Source organism: Loxodonta africana, chromosome 4 (assembly GCF_030014295.1).
Source record: "Loxodonta africana isolate mLoxAfr1 chromosome 4, mLoxAfr1.hap2, whole genome shotgun sequence".
NCBI classification, from domain to species: domain Eukaryota; kingdom Metazoa; phylum Chordata; class Mammalia; order Proboscidea; family Elephantidae; genus Loxodonta; species Loxodonta africana.
The window spans coordinates 158239588-158256965 of record NC_087345.1 but is presented as its reverse complement, the minus strand read 5'-3'; the positions used below and the strand labels follow the sequence as shown (position 1 = coordinate 158256965).

The window sequence follows — 17378 nt, the reverse complement described above, 5'->3', positions numbered from 1 at the left end:
GCACTCGCTCCGTCCAGTAGAATCCGCAAAAGTGGAACAATTTTATTGTATTCACTTTCTACATGCGCGATCGGCCAGGAAAAATGAAACAGTGACGCGCGCACTTCCTCCCCTGAAGTTCTTCAGAGTGAGTCTTTGGCGGGAAGATCCCGCTAGCTGTCCAGAAACTACCTTAAAAAACGCTGGGCGGAACAGGGCAACGCCAAGTCCAGATGTGTTCAGACTTTCCCCACTAAACGCGCTAGCAAGGCTCACATCGTCAAGGCACAAGGCGTCTGAGGCATATCTGCAGGAAGTGGTTCCCACGGCTACCACGGCGGAGAGATTTCCCACGGGGGTGGGATCCACACTGCCGCGTTAAAATCACCGCAGTGGCTCGCAGGACCCGAGCCCTCCGGACGAAGCCGACCGACCCGGCCCGGGCCCCGGCCCCGCGCGCGCTCCCGAGGGGCAGGGGCGGGGCGGGCCGCGGCCGGGGGCGCCCGCTCCTCCCCCGCGGAGCGGTCGGGCGGGCGGCGCCGAGCCCCCTGCGCGCGGCACATGGGGCGCCTGACGGAGGCGGCGGTAGCCGGCGGCGGCGCTTCAGCTGCGCGCTCGGCCGGGCCCCCTCCCACACCCCTTCCCCTCTCTTCCACCTCCCCCGGCTGCGCGGCCACCATGGCGTCCAGCGAGGAGGACGGCACCAACGGCGGCGCCTCGGAGGCCAGTGAAGAGAGGGAGGCCACGGGCAAGAGGAGGCGCCTCGGCTTCTTGGCCACCGCCTGGCTCATCTTTTACAACATCGCCATGACCGCGGGGTACGTGCACCCCGAAAGTCCGCGACCAGACTCGGGCCCTCCTAGCTCTGCGGACGCAGACACTCGGGACCCGGGGAGTGAGTTCGGCGGCCGGAGCGCCCGGCGAAGGGCGCGAGGCGCGCGGGGCGCGCGGGGCGCGCGCGGGGCCCGGCGGCGGGCGGGTGGGGGCCGGGGGCGCGGGCGGCGGCCGTGGGGGAGGGGCGCGGGCGCCGCCGCGGGGGTGAATGGAGCGGGGCGGGGGGGCCGGCGCAGCTCGCTGAGCATTGCCTAATACGGTGCACGGCGTGGCGCGGCTGCGGCGGGGCGCGGGCCGGAGGTTAAGTATAGACCCGGGCAGGAATGCGGGGCCGACCTGCGGGGGAGGCGGCTACGGCCCGGGCGCCGCTGCCTCCCGCTGCTGTTGAAGAAACGCCGGGGTCCGGCCACGCCGCAGCCCCGAGCCCGGAGCTGTCGAGCCAGTGGCTCAAAGTGCTTCCCGGCCGCCGGCCCCGGGCATTCGTTTCCTGCTGCTGCAGATCTGTGGGCAGAGTTTTCGCAGCTGTCAATTTCGCCACGTTTTTTTTTTTTTTTTAAACGCAAGGGTAGATCCGAAAGCTTCTTACTTGGGACGGTGTTTTAAAAACCCTGTCTTATCAGACCTTGGCACTCGTGTGCAGCATCCTTATTGCCTCATGCCCCATTACTGATACCCTGTACTTTTTATTTCTGGCTTCGAGTGTGACTTACAAGTTAAGGTTACACAATGACTGTCGCTCTTCAAAGAGCTGTCAAAGTGACTTCTATGTCAACCGCTTTTTGAAATGTGTTGGGAAGAAGCTATGCTGTTTCTAAATTGCATTGCCTTTTTTAAAAGTTATTTTCTCATTAGTGCGTGAAATGTTATAAATCTGTACAAGTGTGGGGGAAAGTTTAATATTTTAAACTTTCTCCAGGATTTCTAGGAAAACATGACTTACAAAAATTTAATAAATGATTTGACACAGTATTTGAGTATCTGTGAGTGCTTAGAGTGTAATACCAAGTACAGTTCATGAAAAAAATTGTAATATTGTGGATTTACTGTGTGCCATGCTGGTTAATTTAGATGTGTTATCTCACTTTTAATCCTCTGCAATCCTATGTGAGATACATGATGTTACATTTTACAGATTGGGAAACTGAGGCATAACAAAGTTAAGCAACTTGTTCAAGATCGCACAGCCAGCAAGTGTTAGGACGTGGGTTTCAATCTAGTCTCACTCCGAAGCCAGTACTGTTTTGTGCCTTTCTGTTTTCCTAGATTTTATTACATTGAAAGGAAAGAAAACTAATATATCCAAAGCAACCTGCGAGCGTTTGAGTACTACACATGCCATGTTGCCTTTAGACGCTGTAGGGGCTGGAAGAATTCTCTGTCCTCTGTGATAGACTCATCTAATTTATAGACATTTTTTGAATACCTACTGTGTGTTAACTGTGTGCCATCCCGTGCCTTTCCAGTCTGTTCTCCATTTTGAAGCCCACGTTATCTTTTAAAAAATTAAAATCCACTGTGTAACTCCAGTTTAAAGCCTTGAGTGACTGTGCATCACCTACACTGTAAGAGAATTAGACTGTCATTCAAGGCACTTTGCTTTGATTCTTCTATCTACCTTTTCTTTATTGCCTTTGAAATCTTCTGACTGTTCCCTTAAAGCAGAGCTTGCCCCACTTTTTCAGCTGTTCACTCTTTGTATAATGTCCTTCTTATTCCTTCCGTGACTTCTAACCAAGTGTCTTAGTTATCTAGTGCTGCTGTAACAGAAATACCACAAATGGGTGGCTTTAACAAAGAGAAATTTATTTCTTCACAGTTTAGGAGGCTAGAAGTCTGAATTCAGGGTGCTGGCTAGCTTTCTCTGTTGGCTCTGGAGGAAGGTACTTGTCTCTTTGAGCTTCTGCACCTAGGTGATCTTCACGTGGCTTGACATCTATCTTCTCCCATCTCTGTTTAATCTCTTTGTATCTCAAATAAGGAAGACCAAAGAAGAATTGATGCATTTAAGTTATTATGTTGGTGAAGAATATTGAATATACCATGGACTGTCAAAGAACGAACAAGTCTGTCTTGGAAGACATACAGCCAGAGTGCTCCTTAGAGGTATGGATGGCAAGACTTTGTCTCACATACTTTGGACATGTTATCAGAAGGGACCAATCCCTGGAAAAGTACATCATGATTAGTAAAGTAGAGGGTCAGTGAAAAAGAGGAAGACCCTCAACGAAACAGATTGACACAGTGGCTGCAACAGTGGGCTCAAAGATAGCAGTGCTTGTGAGGATGGCACAGGACTGGACAGTGTTTCGTCCTTATACGTAGGGTTTCCCTGAGCCGCTGTGAGTCAGAACAGACCCCAGGGCACCTGACAACAACAAGATATCTCAAAAGAGATTGACTGAAGAAACACCCTACAATAATCCTGCCTCATTAGCATTACAAAGACAGCCTGTTCCCAAATTTGATTAGAACCACAGGCATAGAGGTCAGGATTTACAACACATATTTTGGGGGGACAGAATTCAATCCATAACACCAAATCAACCGCTTTGAAGTCTTCTAGGTCTCTTACCCTATTCAGAGCAGGGTTAAGTGCACTCTCCTTTGTGTTTTCACACTTTATTCTTTTCGTTTATACCCTCCCCCAGCAAATTATTGCTTATCCTGAACTTGTCCTAAACTTATTTTTTGCTAAATACAGTGCCTGTATTGAGAAGGGACCTTATCTTTTTCATTTCTGTTCTAAGGCAAAACCAAAAAAAAACCAAACCTGTTGCCATCAAGTTGAGTTCAACTCATGGGAACCCTATAGGACAAAGTAGAACTGTCCATAGAGTTTCTAAGGAGCACCTGGTGGATTCGAACTGTCAGCCTTTTGGTTAGCAGCTGTAGTTCTAAGGCAAGAGTAATGAAGATAGAGTAATCCATGTGCCATGAATTGAATTGTGTCCCCCCAAAATATGTGTATCAATTTGGCTAGGCCATGATTCCCAGTGTTGTGTGGTTGTCCTCCATTTTGTGGTTACAATTTTCCTGTGTGTTGTAAATCCTAAACTCTGTGGTTAATGAGGCAAGATTGAATTATGTTCAGAAGGATTAGGGTGGGATTGTAACACCCTTACTAGGGTCACATCCCTGATCCACTGTAAAGGGAGTTTCCCTGGGATGTGGCCTGCACCGCCTTTTATCTTACAAAAGATTAAAGGAAAGAGAAATGAGCAGAGAGTGGGAGACCTCATACCACCAAGAAAGTAGTGCCAGGAGCAGAGCGTGTCCTTTGGACTAGAGGTTCCTGTGCAGAGAAGCTCCTAGACCAAGGGAAGATTGATGACAAGGACCTTCCCCCAGAGCCGGCAGAGAGAGAAAGCCTTCCCCTGGAGCTGGCACCCTCAAGTTGGACTTCTAGCCTCCTAGACTGTGAGAGAATAAATTTCTTTTTGATAAAGCCGTCCACGTGTGGTACTTCTGTTAAAGCAGCACTGGATAACTGAGACACCATGTAACTAACTCTTTGGAGGCTTTCTAGAGAGGTTAAGATTTGAAGAAGAAGTTGGATTTGCACATAGGGTAGAATTTCAAGTGAGATAAATTCTGGAAAATAGCATGAGATGCAGATAAGCCTGGTGTATTCCTCATGACTTATATTGGAGGGTGCTATTGGGGAAGAGTGCTAAATGAGTTTGGAGAAGTGGTGTTGAAATTGGGACAAAAATGTATACATTTAACAGGGTGGGTAGCAGAGGATTAGCTGAGGTTCTTTTTGGTTATTGTTAAATTTAACTTGTTTCTCTTTTACTGGAACTTTGAAGTGTTTATTAGTTTTTTTTATAGTGGTTTTGAAAACAAAATAATATTTAAGAAACATCATAAATGCAAAAAAATTCACCTAGTTCTATAGGCTTCGCACAACTTTTCAAGGAGCCCTGGTGGCGCAGTGCTTAAGCACTTGGCTGCTAGCCGAAGGTATGATCAGCAGTTTGAACCCACCAGTCGCTCCACAGAAGAGAAGACCTGGTGATCTGCTCCTGTAAAGATTTCAGTCTAGGAAACCCTGGGGGGCAGTTCTACTCAGTGCTCTAAGGGTCACTGAGTTGGAATCGACTAGATGCCATACAACAACAGCAGCACAACTTTTCATTTTTCCTTATTATCTTTCACATGGTATCCGACCTCCAGGTTTTTACTCAAACCTCCATTCTCAGTGAGGTTTTCCCTGGTCATGGTCATTCAGATAGCAACCCCCTCAAATACTTCTTATTCCCCTTGCCTGCTTGATTTCTCTCCCTACCACTTATTACCATCTGCACGTACGATCGCTATGACTCGACGGCACCTAACAACAACAGGTGTGCAATATTTTACTAATTTGTCTGGTTTATTGTCTGTTGTTGCCAGTAGAGCATAAAGTCTATGAAACAGTGTTTATTGAATGAATGAAAAAATGCATATTTTGTAGCATTTGAACTCTATGAAACAATGTTTTATTGAATGAATGAAAACAATTTTGGAGCATATATTTATAGTATTCTGCTTTAGTGTGTATTCCATATTCACTTAATGTTCTATTAAGTGTTTCTATATATAGTTCATAATTATAATTTATTATAATAATCTGTGGAGTCCTGGTGGCTCAGTAGTTGAGAGCTGTGGCTGCTAACCAAAAGGTCAGCAGTTCAAATCCTCCAGCTGCTCCTTGGAAACTGTATGGGGCATTTGTACACTGTCCTATAGGGTCACCGTGAGTTGAAATCGACTCAACGGCCCCGAGTTTTTTTTTTTTTTATAATACTTTGTAAAGTTAATGTACAATAAGTGATTAAATCATGCCCCTAATGATATTTTGCTTTTATTTGTTTTGTTAAGTTATTCCCTCATGATAAATTCCCACGGGTAGAGTTATACCTTTAAGGAGGTGAGGATTTTTAAGGCACTTGCTAATAATAGATTCTTGATTAGGAAAGGAAGCATTTCTTTTTCTCTTTGCTTTTCAACAAACACTTTAGAGGATACAAAAGTTAAGTGCATTGTTCTAGGTCAACTGGGACGTAAGAAAGGCCCTGTCCTTGAAGAATTGTAACCTGGGACATTTATATATAAACAAAAATTGCAATTAAAGACAGAATGAAATAAATGCTCAACAGAGGTGTCAGAGGACAGACAGCTAAGGCAGAATCAAAGAAAGCTGTGCAGGGGAGACCATGACATTGAAACTGAACCTACTAAAAGATGAGTAGAATTTAATAGGCATGAATGAGGAAATAGCATGAGTGGGAAATGTGAAATTTCTGCTGTCGAGAAATAACAAATGGACCAGAAATATAGGATGGAAAATGAAGGCAAATGGGTATCCTGAGTATAGCACAGGGCCTTAAATGCATTGCTGACACATTTGAATTTTATTCTGTAAACAGTACAGGGAGCTTTTGATTGAAGGCTGTGCTTCACTCTTTATTAGGTGGGTAACCTCAAACAAGTTACTTAACCTCTCTGACCTTTAGTTTTCTCATCTGTAAAACTGAAACAACTACTTTGCTAGACTACTACAAGGAATAAATGCTGTAATGGATATGAACTGCTCAGCAGGGTGCCTGTCACACCAAACCAAAACCAAATCCATTGCCATTGAGTTGGTTCTGATTCATAGCGATCCTATAGGACAGAGTAGAAGTGCTCCGTAGGGTTTCCAAGGCCATAAACCTTTATGTAAGCAGACGGCCATGTCTTTCTCCTGTGGAGCGCCTGGTGGGTTTGAACCACCAAGCTTTTGGTTAGCAGCCAGGCACTTAACAACTGTGCCATCAGGGCTCCAGTGGATGTTTAAAAATTTTATTTCTTATCCTTTGTAGTTAATTGATAAATGAACTTCTTGCAGAAAGAGAAACTATTCAAGGTATTTCACAGTATACTTAGTTCTACTAAGTGTGGCTTAGTAGAACATGAAACCCAAGTTATACCAGGAAATATGCATTTCCCAAAATGTTAAGTAATAGCCATATATTTTAATGCTAAGAAGTATTCCACTGTATGGATCTGTCACAACTTGCTTATCTCTTTGTTCATCCGCTGATGGACATTTGGGTGTTTCTACTTTTTGTATATTACAAATAAAGCTATGAACATTCACATACAAGTCTTTGTATGGACATACCCTTTATTTTCCTTGGGTAAATACCCAGGAGTAGAATGGCAGGGTCATAGGGTAGTCACATGTTCAATTTCTTAAGAAACTGCCGTACTGTTTTCCAAAGTGGTTGTGTCATTTTACATTCCCAGCAGCAGCACGTGAAAGTTCTCACTGGTGCATATCCTCACCAACACTTGGTAGGTGAGTCTAAGTTCAGGCATTCTAATAGGCATGTTGTGTTATCTCATAGTTTAATTTGGATTTCCCTAATGACTAAAGATAATGTTGAGCTTCCTTTCATATGCTTATTTGCCAATTGTGTATTTTTTTGGTATAGTGTCTGTTCAAACCTTTAGATCATTTTTTATGGGATAGTTCACTCATTATTGAGTTTTGAGAATTCTTTATACAGCCTGGACAGAAGTCCTTTGTCAGATATGTGATTTGCAAATATATTCTCCTAGTCTGTGGCTTGTTTTTTCCCTCTCTTAACAGAGTCTCTCAAAGAGAAGGTCTTAATTTTGATGAAGTCCGATTATCAAGTTTTTTTTTTTTTTCTTAACGGAACAATCAGCTTAACACACTATCAGCATGAGTACCTATATGCAATAACTTGAAACATTGATTTATTGGGCAGTAAATGAAGGTCTAGATTTAGTCTAGGAAGCAGTTTAGACTTGTCAGTAAAGAATATATGAAAGTACAGATTGTATGAAAGCTGAAGACCACCTCTGCTATAAGCCTCCAAACGGTTAAAGAAGGTATAAAGAAGGAATGATAAAATTACAATATTGTTTTTCAATAACTCCATTTCAATAAAAAAAAAAAGAAAAACTGGAGGTTCTATGCAGTGGTAACCAGTGATTTCTAACATCAGGAAAAAGACAGCTAGATATTCTATGCTCCTTATAGAAGTACACAGAGTCCCTGTGTGGTACAAATGGTTAACATGTTCAGCTGCTAACCAAATGGTTAGAAGTTTGAGTCCACCCAGAGGTGCCTTGCAAGAAAGGCCTGGTGATCTGCTTCTGAAAAATCAGCCATTGAAAACCTTATGGAGCACAGTTCTACTCTAACACACATAGAGTCGCCGTGAGTTGGAACCGACTTGACAGCTACAGGTTTGATTTTATAGAAGTACACAGTACAACCTACGAATTAGTTTTGCTAGAAAATCAAACATGAATCTGATCGAGCCCCTAGACCAAAAAAAAAAAAAAAAAAAACCCACTGCTGTCGAGTCAATTCTGACTCATAGCGACCCTATAGGATGGATTAGAACTGCACCATAGGGTTTCCAAGGAGCGCCCGGTGGGCTAGAACTGCTGACCTTTTAGTTAGCAGCTGTAACACTTAATCACTACGCCACCAGGGTTTCCAAGCCCCTGGAACTAACTGCCAATTTACAGGAAAAACAAGGGGGGAAGAGTAGAATAAATGACATGGGTTTCCAACCTGCAAGATCCAGACAGTGGGTAACTCTATAGGACAAATAACCTTCAGGAGGTAGATTACAAGAGAAAAAGAGAGGATGAGGGGGTGAGAGAGAGGAGAAAGCTGTAGATTAAGAGAGTCATAGTAGACATATCAACTAATTACAATGTATGAACCTTATTGCAATCATGATTTTAAAAAGTTATTGGAGGGTGGAAGAAATTTGCACCCTGATTGGATGTTTTGTGATATTAAGAAATTATTATTAATTTTTTTCCATGGCATAGCAGTATTATAGTTATGTTTATAAAAATAATCTTTTTCTTTTGAGATACGTAGTAAAATATTTATGAGTCATGGGATATCTGTGATTAGATTAAAATAATCTGGGAGGGGGCTGAGGAAGGAGGGAAATAGAGGTCTGGATGAAACGGGATTGTCCATAAGACAGTAATTGTTGAAGCTGGGCGATGGGCCTATACATTATACTGTTCTCTGTACCTTTGTATACGTTGGAAATTGTTTATAATTAAAATTTAAAAAGCAATGTTAAATTTCCAAAAAAAAAATACCGGTTTGTGCAAACAGTTAAATACTGGACTGCTAACTGAAAGGTTGGCAGTTTGAGCCCACCCACATGTGCCTTGGAAGAAAAGACCTGGTGATCTGCTTCCGAAAGGTTGCAGTCTTGAAAACCATGAGGAGTGCAGTTCTGCTGTGACACCCATGGGGTCACCATGAATCAGAATTACTCAATGGCTACTGGTTTGATCTTTCTTTTTGGTTTCGAGACAATTAGGAAAAAGAGATTTCACCTTTTATAAGAGTATTCAGGTTTGTAGCCAGAGTGGCGTGAGAGAAAGGCTCCTGGATTTAGTAAATTATGGGATACATCTCTTGTTACAGCACTGAGCTGTTGTCTTCACTTAATAATTTAAGAGTTCCTTGAGGCAAGAACTATATCCTATTTATCTCTAATTCTCCAGAATCTAGCACAGTATCTGGTTTAGCAATAAATGTTGAGCCTGAGAATGAATGAATGAATGAATAAATTAAGCAAGCAACCAAGCAGTCTTCTCTATAGGAACACAGCCTTTTTTTTTTTCTTAAGAGATCTTGTTTTATTGAAGACTACATCTATTTTAATAAATAGCCTTGCCATGTTTTAAAGAAACAACTCTCCAGAAAAGAATTCCTTATTATAGAAATGTTGATTGCTTTTGGAGTTTGTTTTTTTTTTTATTACAATTATAAAACTAAAGGATGAAGGAATGCCAAAGTTAGTTAAATGTAGCCTCTTAGAGAGACTTTGTCACCCTGTGATGGTAGGCTTAGGAAGTCAGCTCTGATTTGTTTAGATTAGCTCCTGCTCATATTTGCAGAAAAACAGATTAGAGGTTAGACTAGATGGTTCCATGGACCTTTCTAACTCGAGTCTTCAATTTCTTTCAAACAGGTGGCATTATTATTGTGGCGTTATCATGATACTAGACTAGTTGGTGCAATACTGCCACCTATGGAGCAGCAGTACAATTTGTTATACTGTTAAAATGTATGAATTGAATCTTTGCATAATGCTGCTTAAAAATGTGGAAAACTTGTCATTTAAATGAACCTTTTGATAAATTCTCTGGTAGGTTAATAATTACTTCTCAAATTTATATTTTATGAAAATCTGATTAGAGTTTGCCTGAAAAAACAATTATCTGTGGAAAATGTGAATTAAAACATCTTATTAAGGAGCCCTTGTGGCACAGTGGTTAAGTGCCCAACTGCTGACCGAAAGGTTGGCGGTTTGAACCCACCATCTGCTCTGCTGGTGGAAGATGCGGCAGTCTGCTTCTGTAAAGATTTACAGCCTTGGAAATGCCATGGGGCAGCTCTACTCTGTCCTACAAGGTTGCTGTGAGTCAGAATTGATTAGCTGGCAATAGGTTTTTGGTTTATTAAGCTTTTTGTTTTCTTGGGCATTGAGGATAAGGAAATGGCATTTTAAACCTGGAAGGTACCTAAAACATTATCCAGATCAGCACTCTCAGATTAGCCCAGGAGTGAATTCAGTGTTGGCTCTCAAATGAGATGAATCATCAGTGAATCCAGTAAAACTGTGATAACTGTGATACGGTGGAAAGAGAGTAGGACTGTGGGTTAGGAGACCTCAGTGGTTCTATTTCTACTGTAAATTTACTCTCATGCTTAAGGTAAGTAACTTAATGTCTGAATGATGATTTTCTCATCCGAAATAGTGTCCTTCAAACTTTTTTGATAGCACACTATCAATAAAAATATTTGAGCGTAAACTCTCCATATCACTTTTAAAATGTATTTATAACTTAAATACATGAATTACTATCATCAGCTAATATCTCAGGGCATAGTATATACTTAGACAGTTCAGCATAGTGATTATGAACATAGACTCTGAGGTCAGTGGAGCCCAGCAATTTTAAGGAGGTAAATACTGGGTGGTGCAAAAAGTTAAACACTGGAGCGCTAACTAAAAGATTGGTGGCTCAAACCCACCCACAGGTGCCTTGGAAGAAAGACCTGGCGATCTGCTATCAAAAGGTTGCAGTCTTGAAAACCCTGAGGGGTGCAGTTCTGCTCTGACACACATGGGGTCACCATGAGTCAGAATCGACTCGATGGCTACTGGTTTGATTTTTCTTTGGTTTTTTGAAGACAACTAGAAAAAAGAGATTCTCCTTTTCTAAGAATATCTAGGGTTGTAGCCCAGGTGGTGTGAAAGAAAGGCTCCTGTAAATTATGGGATCTTTTGTTACAGCACTGTGTTGTTGTTTCTACTTACTAATTGAAGAGTTCCCTGAGGCAGTTGCAACTTGGGTGCTAACCAAATGGTTGGAAATTTGGGTCCATCCAGAGGTGCCTTGGAAGAAAAGCCTGGCGATCTACTTCTGAAAAATCAGCCATTGAAAGCTTTATGGGGCACAGTTCTTCTCTGACATGCATAGTAACCATTTGGAGGCTTGTAGTAGAGATGGTTTTCAACTTTCATACAGCTTGTACTTTCATATGTACTTTACAGATTTGTCTATACTGCCTTCCTAGATTAAATCTAGACTTCCATTTAGCAGCCAATAAATGAATGTTTCAAGTTATTGTGTATAGGCGGTCATGCTGATAAAGAGTTAAGCTAAATGTTCCATAAAAGAAAAAAAAATAACCTAATTATCTGACTTCATCAAAATTAAGACCTCTTTGAGAGACACTGTTAAGAGAAGGAAAAGACAAGCCACAGACTAAGAGAAAATATTTGCAAATCACATATCCAATAAAGGACTTGTGTCTGAATGGTATAAAGGATTCTTGAACTGTTGTTTGTTTCAAATTGTGGAACAGGCTATCAGTTGCTCATATGTAAGCTCAAGTTGAAGCTGAAGAAAATTAAATGAAGTCCATGAAAGCCAAAGTGTAACCTTGAGTATATCCCACCTGAATTTTTCTCCAGAATAGATTTGACGCATTAAACACTAATGACCGAAGACCAGACGAGTTGTGAGGTGACATGAAGGACATCATACATGAAGAAAGCAAATGGTCATTAGAAAGACAGGAAAGAAAGAAAAGACCAAAATAGATGTCAGAAGAGATGCTGAAACTTGCTCTTGAATGTAGAATAGCTAAAGTAAAAGGAAGAAATGAAGTAAAAGAGCTGAACAGAAGATTTCAAAGGGCAGCTCAAGAAAACAAAGTATGATAATGAAAGGTGCAAAGACCTGGAGCTAGAAAATCAAAAGGGATGAACACACTTGACATTTCTCAAGCTGAAAGAACTGAAGAAAAAATTCAAGCCTCAAGTTGCAATATTGAAGGATTCTATGGGCAAAAACACAGGAAGCATCAAAAGAAGATGGAAGGAATACACAGTCACTGTACCAAAAAGAATTGGTAGATGTTCAGCCATTTCTGGAGGTAGCGTATGATGAAGAACTAGTGGTACTGCAGGAAGAAGTCCAAGCTGCAATGAAGGCATTGGGTAAAAACAAGACTCCAGGCATTGACGGAATATCAGTTGAGATCTTTCAACCGATGAATGCAGCGCTGGAAGTGCTCACTCGTTTATCCCAAGAAATTTGGAAGACAGCTACCTGGCTAACCGACTGGAAGAGATCCATATTTTTGCCCATTTCAAAGAGAGGTTACCCAAGGGAATGCAGAAATTATTGAGCAGTGTCATTAATAGCAAATGCGAGTAAAATTTTGCTGAAAGTAATTCAAAAGCAGTTGCAGCAGTACATTGACAAGGAACTACCAGAAATTCAAACTGGATTCAGAAGAGGACGTGGAATGAGAGATAGCATTGCTGTTGTCAGATGGATCTTGGCTGAAAGCAGAGAATACCAGAAAGATGGTTACCTGTGTTTTATTGACTATGCAAAGACAGTTACCTCTGGATCATAACAAATTATGGATAACATTGCAAAACATGGGAATCCCAAAACACTTAATTGCACCCCTGAAGTACTTGTATATAGATCAAGAGTCAGTTGTTTGAACAGAACAAGGGGATACTGTGTGGTTTGAAATCAGGAGATGTGTGTCAGGGTTGTATCTTTTCACCATACTTATTTAGTCTGTATGCTGGGCAAATAATGCAAGAAACTAGACTGTATAAAGAAGAATGCGGCATCAGGGTTGCAGGAAGACTCATTAACAACCTGTGATACACAGATGATACAACCTTACTTGCTAAATGCGAAGAAGACTTGAAGCACTTACTGATGGAGATCAAAGACTACAGCCTTCAATATGGATTACACCTCAGCATAAAAAAAAACAAAAACCCTCACAACTTGAATAAGCAACATTGTGAATAAATGGTGAAAATATTAAGTCATCAAGGATTTAATTTTACTTGGATCCACAATCAACACCCATAGAAGCAGCAGTCAGGAAATCAAATGACATATTGCATTAGGCAAATCTGCTGCAAAAGATCCCTTTAAAGTGTAAAAAAGCAAAGATGTCACTTTGAGGACTAAGGTGCCTGACTCAAACCATGGTATTTTCATTTGCCTCATAGGCACATGAAAGCTGAACAATGAATAAAGAAGACATAAGAATTGATGTCTTTGAATTATGGTGTTGGCAAAGAATATTGACTATATCGTGGACTTCCAGAAGAAAGAACAAGTCTGTCTTCGAAGAAGCACAGTCACAATGCCCCTTAAACTCAAGGATGGTGAGACTTATGTACTTTGGACATGTTACCAGGAGAGACCAGTCCCTGGAGAAAGACATCATGCTTGGTAAGGTAGAGGGTCGGTGAAAAAAGGAAGACCCTGGACGACGAGATGGATTGACACAGCGGCTGCAACAGTGGGCTCAAACATAGCAATGATTGTAAGGATGGCACAGGACTGGGCAGTGTTTCATTCTGTTGTGCATAGGGTTGCTATGAATTGGAACTGATTTGAGGACACCTAACAACAAATATAAGTTTTAATTGTCTTAGTTATCTATTGCTTCTGTAACAGAAGTAACTCAAGTGGGTGGCTTTAACAAACAAATTTGTTTTCTCAGTTTAGGAGGCCAGAAGTCTGAAATCAGGGTGCTGACTCTAGAGGAAGGCTTTCTGTTGGCTCTGGAGGAAGATCCTTGTCTCTTTTCAGACCCTGTTTCTTGGTTCCTTGGAGGTGTCATGTGGTGTGGCATCTGTCTTCCCCCATGTATGCTTGAGATACACTCTACACAAATACTCTCTAATTAACATAACAATAAAACTCTATCCCAAATGGGATTATAGCCACAGGTATAGGGGTTAGAATTTACTGCGCATATTTTGGGGGGACACCATTCCATCCACAACAATGATTCTGTACCTGCATTTGATTATATATTATATACTTGTGTAAAGTATGTATTTATTCATATACACAGTTTTTGACAGCTTTATAAAGGGACCTTTATATAGTTAGTCAGTGTTTTCTGATAATCTCATATTTGGTATCTAAACCTAATTTCTTCAATCTGTTGATTTATTTGCTGAAATGAAAAATATAATGGACATTGTTTTAAATCTATATGTAGTTCTGTAATAGAGTCTACATATCCCCTTGTCATTTCCTCCTGTGAGTTTTTTTTTTTTTTTTAAAGTAATGAGCTGAGAACATAATAAAACATACTGCTCCTATATAAATTATGGCATTTTTTTTCAGGAAGTTCAGAGTTATTCATGTTGATAGAAGTTTACAAAATTCTTTTCTTTTTTTCTAGGTGGTTGGTCCTAGCTATTGCCATGGTACGTTTTTATGTGGAGAAAGGAACACACAGAGGTTTATATAAAAGTGTTCAGAAGACACTTAAATTTTTCCAGACATTTGCCTCTCTTGAGGTAAGTTTTTAATCATACAATTTTCTGTTCTAACATTTATTTGAAATTTTATTTGTTGAGAAGAATCAATCTTATTTCGCTGAATGCATACCACCTGTGGATTTATTTAATACCATTGTTAACAGGGATTGATTTTATGTTTTATGCTATTAACTCGTGATTTTTTTTTTATTTTACTTACAGATAGTCCACTGTTTAATTGGTAAGTTTTGCTTTCATTTTTATTTTTGTTATAAATTGCCTTAAGGGCAATAGGTGACTTGTTTTTCTCTTTAAGGAATTGTACCTACTTCTGTGCTTGTGACTGGGGTCCAAGTGAGTTCAAGAATCTTTATGGTGTGGCTCGTTACTCACAGTATAAAACCAGTAAGTGACATGAACATATTCTCTACTTCAGCCCATAGGAAAGTATTAATAGGAATCTAAAATAATAACATTTGTGTATTTCAGGAAGCAGGACCATTGGAGGAAAAAAGGGTTGGGTTGAAATTTAAGTGTGATTGTACATTGACATAGAAAAAAAAAACCCGTTGCCATCAGGTCGATTCCGACTCATAGTGACCCTGTGGGACAGAGTGGAACTGCCCTGTAGAGTTTCCAGTGAATGTCTGGTGGATTTGAAAAGTTGACTTTTTGGTTAGCAGCCATAGCTCTTAACCACTATGCCACCAGGGTTTACTACGTTGACTTAGTTTTTTAATGGAGTGGCTTCAAAACAAGCAAAATCAAATATTGGCATTTCGTATTCATAATATAGTCTGATGTTTTTCAGTTTTTTAAATTAGTATTCATATTCTGTTGAAGAGTTAACTGAAAATTTCTTTTATGTTGAAGTTATGGATATTCTCTTTGATTATATAATTGAAGTTGTCTGTATAAGCAGTTTATTTTTCATTCTTTAGCATTGAGTGTTGCAACAGACCTAAAAAGTAAATCTAGTTCTGTAGATATGAACAAATAGAAAAGACTGGAAGTTAGGAACATTAAGGAACTTGGGGATAAATAAATATTATTTATTGAGGCATAACCGAAGACAGACCTGAATCTAATTAATGGCTTATCCCTTTCTGACGAGACAAACACCATGCTGACTATGTCAAGTTTTTGAGCTTATTAAACCCATGACAGAAACATTTCCCAGACCAAGTTTCCTGACCTTCTTGACAGTCTTTGTAGCCTCCTTTCTACTTGAGGACAGATATCTGGCTTGTTTTCCACTCCTCAGATGCCTTTCTTGTCTCTCCTCTGCTCAGGGACTGATACTTAACCTCTTTTGCATTTCCTGGTAGACTCACTGGCCTCCAGTCTATGTGGGGACAGATTGCTGACCTTCTGCCCTTTTACTACTCTACACTTTAGCCCTCTGTACTATATCTTTCACTCAACTTACTTGATTTACCTGTTTCTAGCCAGTGGTTGCCATACAGATAGCAACATAAACATGTCACACAGAAATCCCAACTTTTTATTAAGTTTCTCAGTAGTTAGAAGCAGGAGTACAACATTAACAGAATAAAGGAGAAATTATTACATAGAGTGAATGAATATAATAGCTGGACTCAGACCACACTAAGTCTGAAGACTGGGGAGGAATAAAGACAAAGATGAGATGGCTGACGTTAACTAGAGAGCAGAAGTTAAAGAGAAGCTAGAGGTTGGCTCATGAAGATGGCACAGGACTGGGCAACATTTTCGTTCAGTTATACATAAGGTCACCATGAATTGGAGCCAATTTGATGGCAACTGACAACAACAAAAACATGAGAGTGGCTAGTACCAAAGAGGAAAAGGATCTACTTGCTCTTTTTTTCCTGCAGTGGATCTCTGCATAATATTACTATTTATTTTTCTTTAACAATAGCCTCCTGTTGGTACTTGTCCACTACTCTTTAATTAATTCAACCAATGTTTATTGAATGCATTCTATATACCTAATTTTCTGGGTTTACAAAAATCAATCCCAGCTGCCAAGTGTACTGGCTGTGGGGCAGGGGGTTAGTCATGTAAATGTTGAGTCATTCAACAGATTTTAATTGTGCACCTGTTCTATGCCAGCTAGACTGCTGGGGATATGGCGACTAACAGTACAAATGGTTCTCGCCAGTGGAGCCTATAGTAGGGGAGAGATGTTAAACAAGTGGTTATACAAATCGTTATTTAATTCTATTCGTGTTAAGTGCTTTAAAACCAGAGTCCAGTATGCAATGCAGTATGATATACTTGGGAGTTAGCCTGATGAGGGAAGTGAAGGAAGGCTTCCCTGAGGAAGCATATATAAGTTGAGTGCTGATGGAAGTACAAGGATTAGCCAGGCAAATTTTAATACAAATTGGCAAATTATGTGGTTATCAACAAAGCACTGTGACAGCAAAAGAAGGTGAGCAAATAACTCTGCTCAAGGTGGGAGGGGGAGTTTGAGAAGAGTTTTCTAGAGGACACAGTGTTCTAGCTGGATCTTAAAAGATAAGAAAGGATTTTCTAGAGGAGTAATAAGGTAGTAGCATTGTAATTAGGGAGAATCATGTATAAAGATGCAGAAGTTCAGAACATATTCTGGAAATAATACAAAGCTTAGTGTCACCAGAGAAAGAAGTGTAGGGGATTTGCGTGATTGTAGATGGAGTTAGAGAGATTTCTGAGCTTGGCCTTTAA

At 40.7% G+C, this 17378-nt stretch overlaps 1 protein-coding gene across 1 annotated transcript in view; it reads left to right on the top strand.

Moving 5' to 3' along the window:
- Nucleotides 1–540: 540 nt before the first annotated feature.
- HACD1 (3-hydroxyacyl-CoA dehydratase 1) overlaps nucleotides 541–17378 on the top strand; it is a 28791-nt gene continuing 11953 nt past the window's right edge. The window contains exons 1-4 of the mRNA XM_064284897.1: nucleotides 541–797; nucleotides 14609–14726; nucleotides 14910–14928; nucleotides 15004–15092. Of these exons, the coding sequence (XP_064140967.1) occupies nucleotides 541–797; nucleotides 14609–14726; nucleotides 14910–14928; nucleotides 15004–15092 (483 nt within the window). The remainder of the gene's footprint in view (nucleotides 798–14608; nucleotides 14727–14909; nucleotides 14929–15003; nucleotides 15093–17378) is intronic.